The sequence below is a fragment of the Nycticebus coucang genome, chromosome 5, assembly GCF_027406575.1.
Source record: "Nycticebus coucang isolate mNycCou1 chromosome 5, mNycCou1.pri, whole genome shotgun sequence".
Taxonomy (NCBI): Eukaryota; Metazoa; Chordata; class Mammalia; order Primates; family Lorisidae; genus Nycticebus; species Nycticebus coucang.
In genome coordinates, this window is record NC_069784.1 from 17249642 (window position 1) to 17262991 (window position 13350).

General features: G+C 37.5%; 1 protein-coding gene across 1 annotated transcript in view; it reads right to left on the reverse strand.

Moving 5' to 3' along the window:
• The window catches only part of ZNHIT6 (zinc finger HIT-type containing 6), a 53750-nt gene extending 43689 nt beyond the window's left edge, over positions 1–10061 (reverse strand). Inside the window, exons 1-5 of the mRNA XM_053592636.1 lie at positions 9279–10061; positions 7372–7437; positions 7179–7285; positions 7005–7090; positions 5696–5799 (exon numbers count right to left, since the gene is read on the reverse strand). Coding sequence (XP_053448611.1) covers positions 5696–5799; positions 7005–7090; positions 7179–7285; positions 7372–7437; positions 9279–9916 — 1001 coding nt within the window. The 5' untranslated portion in view covers positions 9917–10061. The remainder of the gene's footprint in view (positions 1–5695; positions 5800–7004; positions 7091–7178; positions 7286–7371; positions 7438–9278) is intronic.
• Between the last annotated feature and the right edge of the window lie 3289 nt (positions 10062–13350).

Genomic DNA, 13350 nt, shown 5'->3' on the forward strand with positions numbered 1-13350 from the left:
AAAGCCATAGTGCTCAAGACAGCTTGGTACTGGCACAAAAACAGAGACATAGACACTTGGAATCGAATTGAACACCAAGAAATGAAACTAACATCTTACAACCACCTAATCTTCGATAAACCAAACAAGAACTTACCTTGGGGGAAAGACTCCCTATTCAATAAATGGTGTTGGGAGAATTGGATGTCTGCGTGTAAAAGACTGAAACTGGACCCACACCTTTCCCCACTCACAAAAATTGATTCAAGATGGATAAAGGACTTAAATTTAAGGCACGAAACAATAAAAATCCTCAAAGAAAGCATAGGAAAAACACTGGAAGATATTGGCCTGGGGGAAGACTTCATGAAGAAGACTGCCATGGCAATTGCAACAACAACAAAAATAAACAAATGGGACTTCATTAAACTGAAAAGCTTCTGTACAGCTAAGGTGACGATAACCAAAGCAAAGAGACAACCCACACAATGGGAAAGGATATTTGCATATTTTCAATCAGACAAAAGCTTGATAACCAGGATCTATAGAGAACTCAAATTAATCCACATGAAAAAAGCCAACAATCCCTTATATCAATGGGCAAGAGACATGAATAGAACTTTCTCTAAAGACGACAGACGAATGGCTAACAAACACATGAAAAAATGTTCATCATCTCTATATATTAGAGAAATGCAAATCAAAACATCCCTGAGATATCATCTAACCCCAGAGAGAATGGCCCACATCACAAAATCTCAAAACTGCAGATGCTGGCGTGGATGTGGAGAGAAGGGAACACTTTTACACTGCTGGTGGGACTGCAAACTAGTACAACCTTTCTGGAAGGAAGTATGGAGAAACCTCAAAGCACTCAACCTAGACCTCCCATTCGATCCTGCAATCCCATTACTGGGCATCTACCCAGAAGGAAAAAAATCTTTTATCATAAGGACACTTGTACTAGACTGTTTATTGCAGCTCAATTTACAATCGCCAAAATGTGGAAACAGCCTAAATGCCCACCAACCCAGGAATGGATTAACAAGCTGTGGTATATGTATACCATGGAATACTATTCAGCCATTAAAAAAAATGGAGACTTTACATCCTTCGTATTAACCTGGATGGAAGTGGAAGACATTATTCTTAGTAAAGCATCACAAGAATGGAGAAGCATGAATCCTATGTACTCAATCTTGATATGAGGACAATTAATGACAATTAAGGTTATGGGGGGGGGAAGCAGAAAGAGAGAGGGAGGGAGTGGGATGGGGCCTTAGTGTGTGTCACACTTTATGGGGGCAGGACATGATTGCAAGAGGGACTTTACCTAGCAATTGCAATCAGTGTAACTGGCTTATTGTACCCTCAATGAATCCCCAACAATAAAAAAAAAAAGAAAAAAAAAAAAAGAACATGGCACTTGTTTCCACTTATCAAATCTTTCAAGTCATTCAGTATAGTTTAAGTTTTCTTCATATAGATCTTTCATATTTCTTTCTAGTGCTAATAGTTTTTATTAGCACTAGATGAAAGTGAACATAAAGTTATAAACCTCATAAAGAGATTAGGTAAAGAAATTACTGGTGAAAGAGCCACTATCTTAAAGTAGTTTGGGATCTGTTCCAAAATAAGTAGGCGAGCCTACATTTATTAAGCTCCTCTATTTTTAATAGAGAATGTCAATCTTACTTTGGCTTAACTTATTCTTAACATAAGTGTCCCTGAACTTCTCTTTGTTCATGAAAGCTATCCATTATGATGTTCTTACAAATTCACCAGTCCTCTAAAATTCATCTTCATTTAATATAGCAGTTCTCAACCTGTGGGTCGTGACCCACAGGAACTGTACTAAAGGTTCGCGGCATTAGGAAGGTTGAGAACCACTGATTTAATACATTTTGACTTCACAGACTGATTAATGTTATACCTCACTATGACACCTCACTATCAGTGAAAATTATAGTTCTTATTCTTAGAAAAATTCACACATCATTTTGCATACAATTTTAGCAGATTTAGTCATACGGGTCAAAAGCTCCTGCCATAAAGGCTGCCTGGGCTAGAATGAAATTGTTCTTCTAAGGTACAGACTTCATCGGCTGCTACAGTTACCTGCTGATAGTTCTACAGTGGTAATTCCAGCACAGTAGCACATTAGTCACACTTCACGTGGGAAACATTTAAAACTTTTGGGAGGAAAACAGTTTCAGACTTTCACAGAAAAGTTACAAAACCAGTATAAAAAATTCCTGACTCAGATTCCTCAAAAGTTACCATTAACACATTTAAATTTCAAACAACTTTGAACTGAATTTTTGACTATTTTGTAGCTCAAGCTACTTAAATAAGCAAAGGACTAATTTAATACCTAAAGGGTATTAATAATAACCTTAGTACAAGACCAAAATCTTTTATCAATAATTCCAAAATCCCTAAGTCTCCAAAACAACAAAATTTTTCTTAATTCCTTTGGTGGCAAAACCTGACTGGGCCAGTTTGCACTCACAATGTATCCATTATAATGTGAACATGTACAGCTTTCTCTGTAGAAGTAGTAGTATTATTTGATTTTGTAGACCTGTCCCAGACCTAGGAGGGGGGAATGTAATATACAGTATATGTAGTCTATTGCCAAGAATTTCAAACAATGGAATGTAGACCTTTAAATGTCACTGTTTTTTATTTACTACGTCCCAGCACTGTTGTTCAGTTATTATTTCATTTAATTCTCTCAATAACCCAGTATGTTAGATCTTGCTCAAGGTCATCTGTGAATCAAATAGGAGTCAATATGGAAATTCAAGTTTCTCTGAGTCAAAGCTTTAACCAACTTTAGAAAGTTAGCTGAAAAAAGTACTGAAAACTAGTCTCTCAGAAATGGAATACTGGGGGCATGGTAGCTGAAAAAAATTTCATATCCCCTTCTTCCTTCTGTCCAGAAAATATCATTGTAATCATGTAAAACTTTGGTCGTTTTCATGTGAATGACTAATAAAATAGGTATCCTGAATAAGGTACTTTGAAATGTCTTTTTTTCTTTTTTTCCCCCTAAAGATGAAGCACAGGACATCAGAATCTTGATTCTATCATACATTACTGAGAAGAGATTGGAACTATAAATTCAGTAAGTATGTCTTCTGTATTTATCTAAATCAGTGGTTCTAAAAGAGGGGTAATTTTGCTTCCTCAGTGGACATCTGGCAATGTCTTAACAAGAAATGAAAACAATTGGGTGGCGCCTGTGGCTCAAAGGACTAGGGTGCCGGCCCCATATACCAGAGGTGGCGGATTCAAACCCAGCCCCGGCCAAAAACTGCAAAAAAAAGAAATGAAAAAAAAAAAAATCTAAGAACTCAGCCTCTAATAATTAAAGAGAATTAATATTCTCTTTGGTTGAATTAATATTCAACCAAAGTTGAATATTACTTCAACTGAATTAATATTCAACCAAAGTACAGGTATAACTAAAATTAAGTACTATCTTCTTGTTTCTTTGGATGAAGGGACAAAGTAGTACTGTTTTGAGAAGGACAATCTGGGAGTTTCTCTAAAAGTTTAAATGCATGTACTCTTTGATCCAGTAACTTCACTTTCTAGGAAATGATTCCATGAAAAAAGTCACATAAGCACAAAAAACAATTTGTTCAACGATATTTGTTATGGCATTATTTGTAATAATTAAAATTAGAAAAAGGATAAACTAGAATATGGGGATAGTTAAATTAGGATATAGTCAAAGTTGGAATATACTATTTAAAAATAATGAAGTAGCTTTGCATTAATAAGAAAAGAAGGTCAAAATATATTGCTAAATGGAAAATCTAGGTGCAAGAAAAAATTATGTGCATATACTCATAAAAAACTAGTACTTTTTAACTTGGGGAGAGAATGTTACTTTTTATAGTTTTAGGTATTTAATATTATTTTACTTTATTAAATGAAAGAAAGAACAAACAGAATTAGAAGGAAACTGAAATGTTATCACAGGTCATCTCTAGATAGTAGAATTATTGGTGCTATGTCTCCTTTAAAACTTTCTATGATGTGGATGTATTATTTTTACAATAGCTACTCGTTCCTGCATGCCAGTTACTGCCCAAGTGAATTAATAACACTAAAGGGCACAACCTTCCACAATACCTATCATCAGCTCCATTTTACGGATGTAAAAGACAGTAAGATATTGACTCTAATTTAAAAAAAAAGAAATTGACTCTAATGCCTATTATGTAATATGCTGCTAATTTCCTTGTGGAAAAACACTAAAAATATAAGAAAATCAACCCCAAATTTCTATATGTTCATGAATAAAAAGCTAATACAAAAAGAGTCTGATTTGCCATTTCAGAGACCTACAGTGTTTCAAAGTAACAGAAAATAATACATTTAGTTACTAAACCTAGAAAACATTGAGTGTAATATTCTTGAAAAACATACACATACATTTACGTACCTAGAGGCACAAAAAAGTTAGACTTGAGGCTACGTGCTTCATAGTACAAAGAACTAACCTCTGATGACAATCATTATGAATGATTTTCTTCATACAAAAAAGAACACATTTTATATCTGAGAAGGTACAAACTATTAGTTATCTTAAACTTCAAACAAATTATTTCAGTTTCTACATATGTCTACAAATGCACAAAGGAATCATCTCATATTTGATAAATGCAAGGCGTTACTCCTGGAAGCCAACCAGGAAGAAAGAAAACCACTTTTATAAATATTTGTCTTGAAACATAAAATAAATGGATAATACCATCTTCTAATTATGTAACAGCCTCAAAAAGGTGAACGGTTTTATTAGAATATTGATAGATAATTATAGTGGCTCTGTCTTTTCAATTTATGAAATAGTAAAACTGGAAAGAACCTCAGAATCTGTACACCTTAACTCCCACATCACACAGATGAAGCCCAGAAAAAAAAAGGTGATTTATTCAGAGGCTCTGCAGTTGCTATGAGGCTGAAGAGGGAAGGACTTTCTTAGGTTTTTTACTCTTTTGACTCTTAGAAATCAAAATCATGACTTTGGGGCCTTTCCCACTCAACACTTTCAGAAAACCACAAATTAATCTATTATACTATCAGCACGCAAACATTCACCATTAGAGTAAATGATTTTCAAAGTCCCCTTCTTCCTCACTGCCAGATTTTAAATGAAATAGTATTTGCAATCTCAATGTAGGAAGAATTATAAAAGAGCTCTGATTACAACAGTAGAAGGCTCCTACTTTGACTCATTGTTTTATCCTGGAAGCCCCTGAAATACTTCCATGGTTTCTTAGCTCTCAAAGAAACAGTTTATTTCCAAAGTATGAGAGTGTTCTAGGGCACTGCTACTGAAAATATGCTTCTAAAATAATCAGCACCACCAGGGCGCTTGTTAGAAAGACACAATATCAAACTCCAACCCAGACCTACTGAAAAATCAAAAGCAAACATATTTAACAAGCTCTCTAGATGATTCATACACATATTAACATTTGAGACGTTTCTTAAAGGATCGATAACTCTCTCTCGCACACACACACTTCAAGCCCAAAGTTCTATTAGAGTCACATGACATAATTACTGCAGTTACCTTGTCATAACAGTAAGTTCACGTATCACACTTTGGGTAGCAATGCTCTATAGCAAACCACCCCTTAAAAGATGTTCATGATCAAATGAGAACACACAAAATACTAAAAAGAAGTTAACTTACTTCTTATCAAAAAATGTTGAATTCTCTTTCCTCTTTGTGAATCCATTAGGTAGAAGTTTTAAGTTAATTCCTTGCCTTCGTGCACGATTTTTCATAAAGTACATCTAACAACAAAACCCCCCCCATAAATTAATATACTGTATTTCCACTTCATGATTTTTCATATGCATGCTATATTTCACAATTTAAAACATTTTAAAAAGTAATTTATCTTTAAGTAGATTTTAATTATGCTTAATTAAGCTGGAGGAAAAATAAGTTGCTACATGATAATTTCCTTTCAGGTATGTGTAATTTCATGTCTATACCAGAAACATCAATAAAATGAAAGTTTTAAAAGGTATTAAAATCTTGCAATTCCAATACTAAAATGGTCTCTGTAAAATGAACATAATTCCATGTAATATGATACTATTACTGAACAACGCCAGTTGCCAACTATTTCAAATATCTATTAATAGCTTTAATTTTGTATAGTGTGTTTAAGGAATGAAAAATAAATGCAGAGTATGAAAATTAAGCATATTAGAACAGCAAGTCTTGTTAGTTCTTCCTTCAAAAATGGAAACTAATCACTTCCCAATAATTCTAACAGCATGACCCAAACCACCATCATTTCACCTGGATCAACTGGTCTCCCTGCTTCTTATCTTCCACTCTTGTCCTCCAAAGTCCACGCAAAAGCAAGAGAGGTCAAGGTGGTCAAAAAGCAAACATGTTTGAAACTTTCCAAAGATTTCTATTTGTATTTAGACTACATCAGAAACCCTCACCAGTTTCTCTAACCTCATGCTCAACATGCTTCTCCTCACTCACTATGCTTCAGTCGCTCTGTCCCTCTTTTAATTCCTGAAACACACCGACCTTGCTCCTCACTCAGGTCTTTCCTCTACTGGAATAATCTTCCTCCAAATGTTCCCATGACAATCTCCTTCCTATCATTCAGATCACTGTTTAAATATCACCTCTAAGAGAAGCTTCTCTTGACCATTATCGAAAATAGTACCCTAATAACCTCCTTCCAATAAACATCATTTTCATTCCCATTACTTTCCTGGGCCTTCTTTATTTTTTACATGCACTTAATTCTATTTGAAATTACAATAGTATCTCATTTCCTGTCTCTCACACTAAATACAAGCTCCATGAGGTAAAAGACTTTGTTTTGATCACTGCCATATTTCTAGTAACCAAAATAGCCAGTATCATGGTAGCCACTCAATATATTTGTCAACTGAAAAAAAAAGAAAGAAAATTACTGATTGAAAGGAATTCTAATTGTGAGGGGTTAGGGGAAAAAAATACTTACATGTTTATTGCTTATTGGTCTTTTCAAGAAAGCATCTCTAGAAATATGGTCTGCTGTTCTTGCCACATCTTCCAAAAATCTATAATCTAAAAATTTCAAAATAACAGAATAAACATTATAATGACATATACGATGGCCAGGAAACATCAGTCTGATATGCATAAGACGGCTTACCACTTAGGAGATTCATTTCAGTAAACTGATGAATTGAAACATAGGCAGTTTTATCTCGAACTCCATTACATGTCAGTTCTGTTTTGTGTTTCTTTACACAAGGCAAACTAAAGGAATAAAAAGGAAGTACTTTTATGTTTTATGGTTAAAAAGGTACAGATATAGGTAATAAGGTAGGAAGTGACATACACACCTGCAGGAATAGCGCATGCAACGTGGACATCTGTACTTTGCTTCTTCTGTGCCACAAGTTTCACACCTACAAAAGCCCATTTGCGATTTATTATGTTATCAAATATTAATTCTACTTAATCTATTTCTTAACTCGGAATGCTGATTCAATTACTTGTCACAATTTATAAACACTTAGTCATAGTGAATAAAATATATGCAATTATACAGTGGATGGGATTAAGTATTTCTTTGAGGAAGGGGACAACACATTTCTATTCAATAAAGAGAATAGCCTTTTATTTTTTACATACATTATGCCATGAATTCACAGAATAGGTTCCAGCAGCTCAGTGTACTTTCCACTGCCTGTCGCAAAGTGTGTTACACCTATCATGCCACAGGGAATAGGTTCCAGCACCTCAAGTCCCTTCCCTTTGGTTCTCACAAAGTGAGAACTCTTTTCTCTTTGACTTTCTTCTTTTTCTGATCATCTTCCTTCAGATATTACAAAAAGCTATTCTTGGATATTGGAGTGCTTAATATGCTCAATTACAAACATTAATCCTCTTGGCAAATCTTGCCCTTAACTTGTTTGTTACAACAATGCCAACAACATGCTGGGTAACACTGTTGACTCTTTCAGTTTTGCCATGGTAACATCTGTGTGGCACGCCTTTTGAACAATACCCATTCTTTTGATGTCTACAACATCACCTTTCTTGTAGATTCGCATGTAAGTAGCCAAAGGAACAACTCCACGTTTTCTAAAAGGCCTAGAGAAGATGTACATCAGGGGCCTCTTCTCTCTCCCTTTGAGTTCGTCATTTTGGTAAATTACTGGAAGATGGCATCTCTGGCAAAAGCCAAGTTTTTTTTTAAAAAGAATATGCAAATAACTGATAAAGTATTTGACAGATGTCAAACATCATTTGAAAATCATTCTTTAGAAAACTGTCTCCAAATAACAACTACATTTATAATGGTGTTTGTGGTAGGTAACTGAAGAAAACATGTACTAAATTTTAAAAGACTCTTCTCACTTTTCACTTCTTTTCTACTATAATCAGAGAACGAGGTTATTCACTGATACTTTAACTTGTAATTCCTGGCAATTTGGTAATGATTGTATGAGTGTATGTGTTGTATCAAAGAAGTCCAATCCATGAGTTATGTTTAGATATTTTAAAAGAGCGTACATACACCAGAAAACAGAATATAAGATCCAGTCAAATTTAAAAACTAGCAGTAGCATCTTCTACCATCAACTCCACACCTAATCTGGAATGGACATAAAAATAGTCTAGAAATGTTTTTATCCATCATCTCTTCAAATGCTCTTCTAGGATTTGGAACAACCAAACTATAGCTACATCTATTTGGTCCATTGTTTGGTAATATTCCCAAGAATCTGACCACTTTTTATTTCCTTTGTTGTCACATGATTGATCATACACTAAGGAAATTAAATCAAAAGCAATAAATATTCATAGTACCCATACAGAAGCTAGACAATTTAGCAATGTCAAGTATGTTTCTAATTTTAATTTAATTTGCTTTGTCATTGTTGGTTTTATTAGACTTTTTCTTGTCTCTAACTGCTTTCAAAGGAATACTGAGTCAAAAGTATATAAAGTCAAGCCAGATCATGTTCCAAAGGATATTATTGTCCCCAGAAACTTTGCTTTCCTAACTTGACCATTACCCATTGGACACCATAAACTTCATGTATTTTCACAGTCATTTGTCACCATCTAACAACACCTTCCTCCTTCCCAACCCTGCCAACCACCACCATTCGGACTCCAGAAACCCAAACTTATGCTTATTTTTCATTATTCCCCTTTCTGCTGACAGTGTTTTTTCCTTCACTTTAGACAAGAGGACATCACAGTTTTATTCCGCCAACTGGATTTCTCCCTATCTTACCTTGACATGGCCAGTTTTCGCTTGCAGCCCACTTGGTGATTTATCTGAGGCTCTTCTTTCACCTTTGTATCATCCATGACTTCCTCCTTTAGGAAATCCTTCTCTTCTTTTACAAACATCCCATCCATCATCTCCTCTTTTTTTATGCTCTGACCAAGGAACATCTCTTCCTGTTTTATTTTCAAGTTCTCCTCCTCCTCCTCCTTCACTTCTAGCCAGTCCATCACCTCTTCCTTCACCTTCACTTTCTCTTCCTTTACCTCTGGTTCATCCAGCTTCTCTTCTTTCACCACCAAACCACTCTCCATCTCCTGCTTCACCTCCAACAAGCCTGCTTTCTCTTCCTTCACCTCAGGCCTATCCTGTATCTCCTGCTTTACCCACTGGCCATCCAACGTGTCTTCTATTTCCGGCCAGTCCATCACTTCTTGCTTCACAACTGTTAAGTCCACTCCCATCTCTGCCTTTTGTCCACTACCTAACCCTGACAGGCCATCCCCCTCCTCTCCACCCTTGGCCTCCTCCATCCTTAAATCCCTGGCTCCCTCCCCACCCGACTTGGGATGTAACCGCGCCCCCTCAGCTACACTCTGGAAACTACCTCCCGACGTCCCTTCACTTTCAGCAGCAAACTCCATCAACTCACCACCCTTGACCTCTGCTCCCACCTCAATTTTTCAGGGTGGCTGATCCACGCCTACAGGAAGAATTACTGGCCAGAGCAGCAACAGCAGCCCACGTGTGGAGGAGAGAAAGGTTAAGCCCCGAACTCCTGCCAGGCACTGTCGCCCGGATCGCCGTAAAGCAATGCTTTCACGCCCCGCCACTTCACGACTTGCAGTGCTCTTTACGGCTCTTGCAGAGGTCCCGCCCAGATCCGGAGAGGACTTGCTTTAGGCCACGCCCACCGCAGCCGGCGCACCTCGGTGGGGTTTCTCCAATTTTCCCTGGGGGACGCCTGCTCGCAGCGCCCAGCGTAGCCGGCCAGCCCGGTAGAGACCGCAGGAGTCCTGCCCGGGGAAGAGAAGTTAAACTCTACACTCTTGAAATGGGACCACCCACTCCAATCTGTATTAACAATTAAATCAACAATTAAATCTAATCTTGTATGAAAAGCTTCAGCTTTTTCAACCTATAAACTAGGGACGATGGTATTACAAATCTAGTATTATTATGAACATGACAGGAAATCATGTGTGGGACTCCACTAGCAGCAACTGACACAAACTTAATATAGGGTGGCTTATTACTGGGAATCTTGATAGGTTTCAGGCAGGAAAGAGGGCGTTAAATTACATTCTTTCAACTCTGTTGTCAGTAAGAGCCCTCATCAGCCTGTTCTCCATTCTCAACATGCTACAGGACTTTTCAAGAGAACATTTTATTTATAGTTAAAATCGCGCAATTTACAAACCTAGAAAGGAAACTTTATTTCTTACAGGTTACAGCTTGCAAGGTGACCATTCTCACCGATTTAGAAGCATAGCCTCTGACCTAGCCTGCAAACAGATTCCTTGAGGGAAAGGGGGTGGAACAGGAATTTATGTCAAATAAATTGGCCTACTCAATGGGCCATAGGAAGATAATGATAATTCATGAAACGGAGACAAATTTGTGTGATAAGCAAACATGCATCTTACTCATGACCCATGTTTACTTTGGGCTGGAGAATGAACATTTAAATGTATTATAATTAGGCCCTATTAAGTCAAAAGGTGAAGCAGGCATATGGGGCACTCAAGCAGGGAGCCTCTGTAAAGCAGGGCAGAACCAGTCCATGGTCAGTGGTTCTTCTCATGAGGAGAAAGTTTTGAGAATTCAGTCTCTTGTCCAATCAAAGCTGTAGTTAGGGCTTTTGGACCAGGGGCAGTTAGTCAGCCTCTGTCAGTGGATGAGCCGCAATTGTTTTAATATTGCTTATCTTGATGTTAGTGTTTCTTTAGCTGCTACAGCAGCGGTTCTCAACCTGTGGGTCGCGACCCCTTTGAACTGTATTAAAGGTTCATGGCATTAGGAAGGTAGAGAACCACTGTGCTAGAGAAAAAGAAAAGCCTTGTGGTGGTAAGAATACAGTTTATTCCTGAAGTGTAGAGTTGCATGACTTACCTCTCACCTGCATGGTCTTGGGTACCTTATTGCCACAAGAGTCTCTTCTGCTAGTCTCATAATTTCTATTTTAATATTAATGCTGGTCATTTGTGTCTGAACTGCAGAAAGGAGAAGCTGTGAGGTGAGCCCAGCCTCCCTCCCATTAAGGCTGGGAGCACAGTTTTTAAGGTTTCTTTAGGGTACCCTTGGCCAAGAGGCAGACTGTTTAATTGATTAGAGGGCTTAGGATTTTATTTTTACTTCTCATTATATAGGTATATAATCTATGTGTATATCTAGTCCCCTGTTTAAAGACTTGGCCAAAAGTCAGTCCCAGGAATGGATCTACACACTTGCACACATACACACTCAACAAAAAACCAAAATGACCCTTGCATCTCTTTCAGCTACTTTTAAAAATTATTACTGGCCAAGCATGGGGGCTCATGCCGTCATCCTAGTACTCCATCCAAGGCAGGAGGAGTGCTTGAGCTTAGGACACCAGTCTGAGCAAGATCAAGACCCCATCTCTAACAAAAAAAAAAACAATTAGCCAGACACTGTAGTTGTGGAGGGTGCCTATAGTCCCAGCTATTTAGGAGGCTAAGGCAGGAGGATCACTTGAGCCCAGAGTTTGAGGTTGCTGTGAGCTAGGCTGTTGCCATAGCACTCTAGCCTGGGCAAAAGAAAAAAATTATAACTGTTACATACTGGGCATTAAGCACTTTTACTTAATCTTCACATAATGTCTTATGAGATACATATTTCCTTTGCTGTCTGAGAAGACTTCAAAGAAATGGCTTCTTAGGGAGGCCTGCTTTATGCCACCCAGAGGCTGTTAGTTTGCAGGGAATTCAGCTGGTACTCATTCACATATTGGTTTCGGAGTGGGAATTTTAAATAGGTGAACATAGTGAGGAAGAGGCACTTAGACTGAGCAATGCTGAAAGGAATGCTGAAGTAAGTTTGGAGAGGAGTAAAATCCACTTATGGGTTGTAAGGAGGTAGCTTCTTAAAGAATCATATGGACAATCTCTTTTGGAGGTGATTAGAGGTGCTCGTTGTCCCAGGAATCACCAGAACCTGTCTGGATCTTTAAGTGGTGGACTTTACACTAGGAAAAGGGGCTAAATGACAGAAAGAATCCATGGTGTTTGTTCCTTTTTTATATCAGTAGGTTGTTCCTTTTTATTGCTAAATAATATTCCATCACATGGATATAACACATTCGTTCATTCATGTACCAGTCAAGGGGCATTTGAATTGTTTTCAGGTTGACCAAGAATCATTCTGCTTCCGCATTCATGTATAATGCTTCTTGTGGATGTGTTTTCATTTCCCTTGAGTAGATCCCCAGGAGTGAAATTGCTGTACAATATGGTAGGTTTATGTTTAATTTTTAAGACATGGCGAAAGTGTTTTGCTATGACAGTTTTACATTCCCCCAGCCAAGGGTTCCAGTTTCTCTACATCACTGCCAATACTTGGTAATGTCATGTTTGGGCTTGTAAGTGTGGGTGGTTTGTCATTGTGAATTTAATTTGCATTACCTTGAGGACTAATGATGTTCAGCATCTTTTCATGTGCTCGTGACTATTTGTATATTTTCTCTAATAAAATGTATATTCAAATATTTTGCCTATTTTTAAATTGGTTTATTTGTCTTTTTAATATCAGATTGTATATTACACATACAAGTTTGTGGGAGACAGCTTGTATCCAAATGTTCCCCAATAATCCCCACCTGGTATTCAGACCAGTGTGTAGAATGCTGCTTCTAATCCCAGGATAAGTCTGTGTTACTGATAATGTACAGCAGAAGTAGCATGATGTTACCTGTGAGGTTAGGTTTGGGAAAAGGCTGTGGTTTCTGCTGCAGGCTCTTGCTTTCTTGTTCTCTCTCCTGGAGCACTCCCACTAGCGGAAAAAGGATGCCATGTTCTGAGCAGCACTACAGATAGGCCCAGGTAGCAGGGAGCCGAGT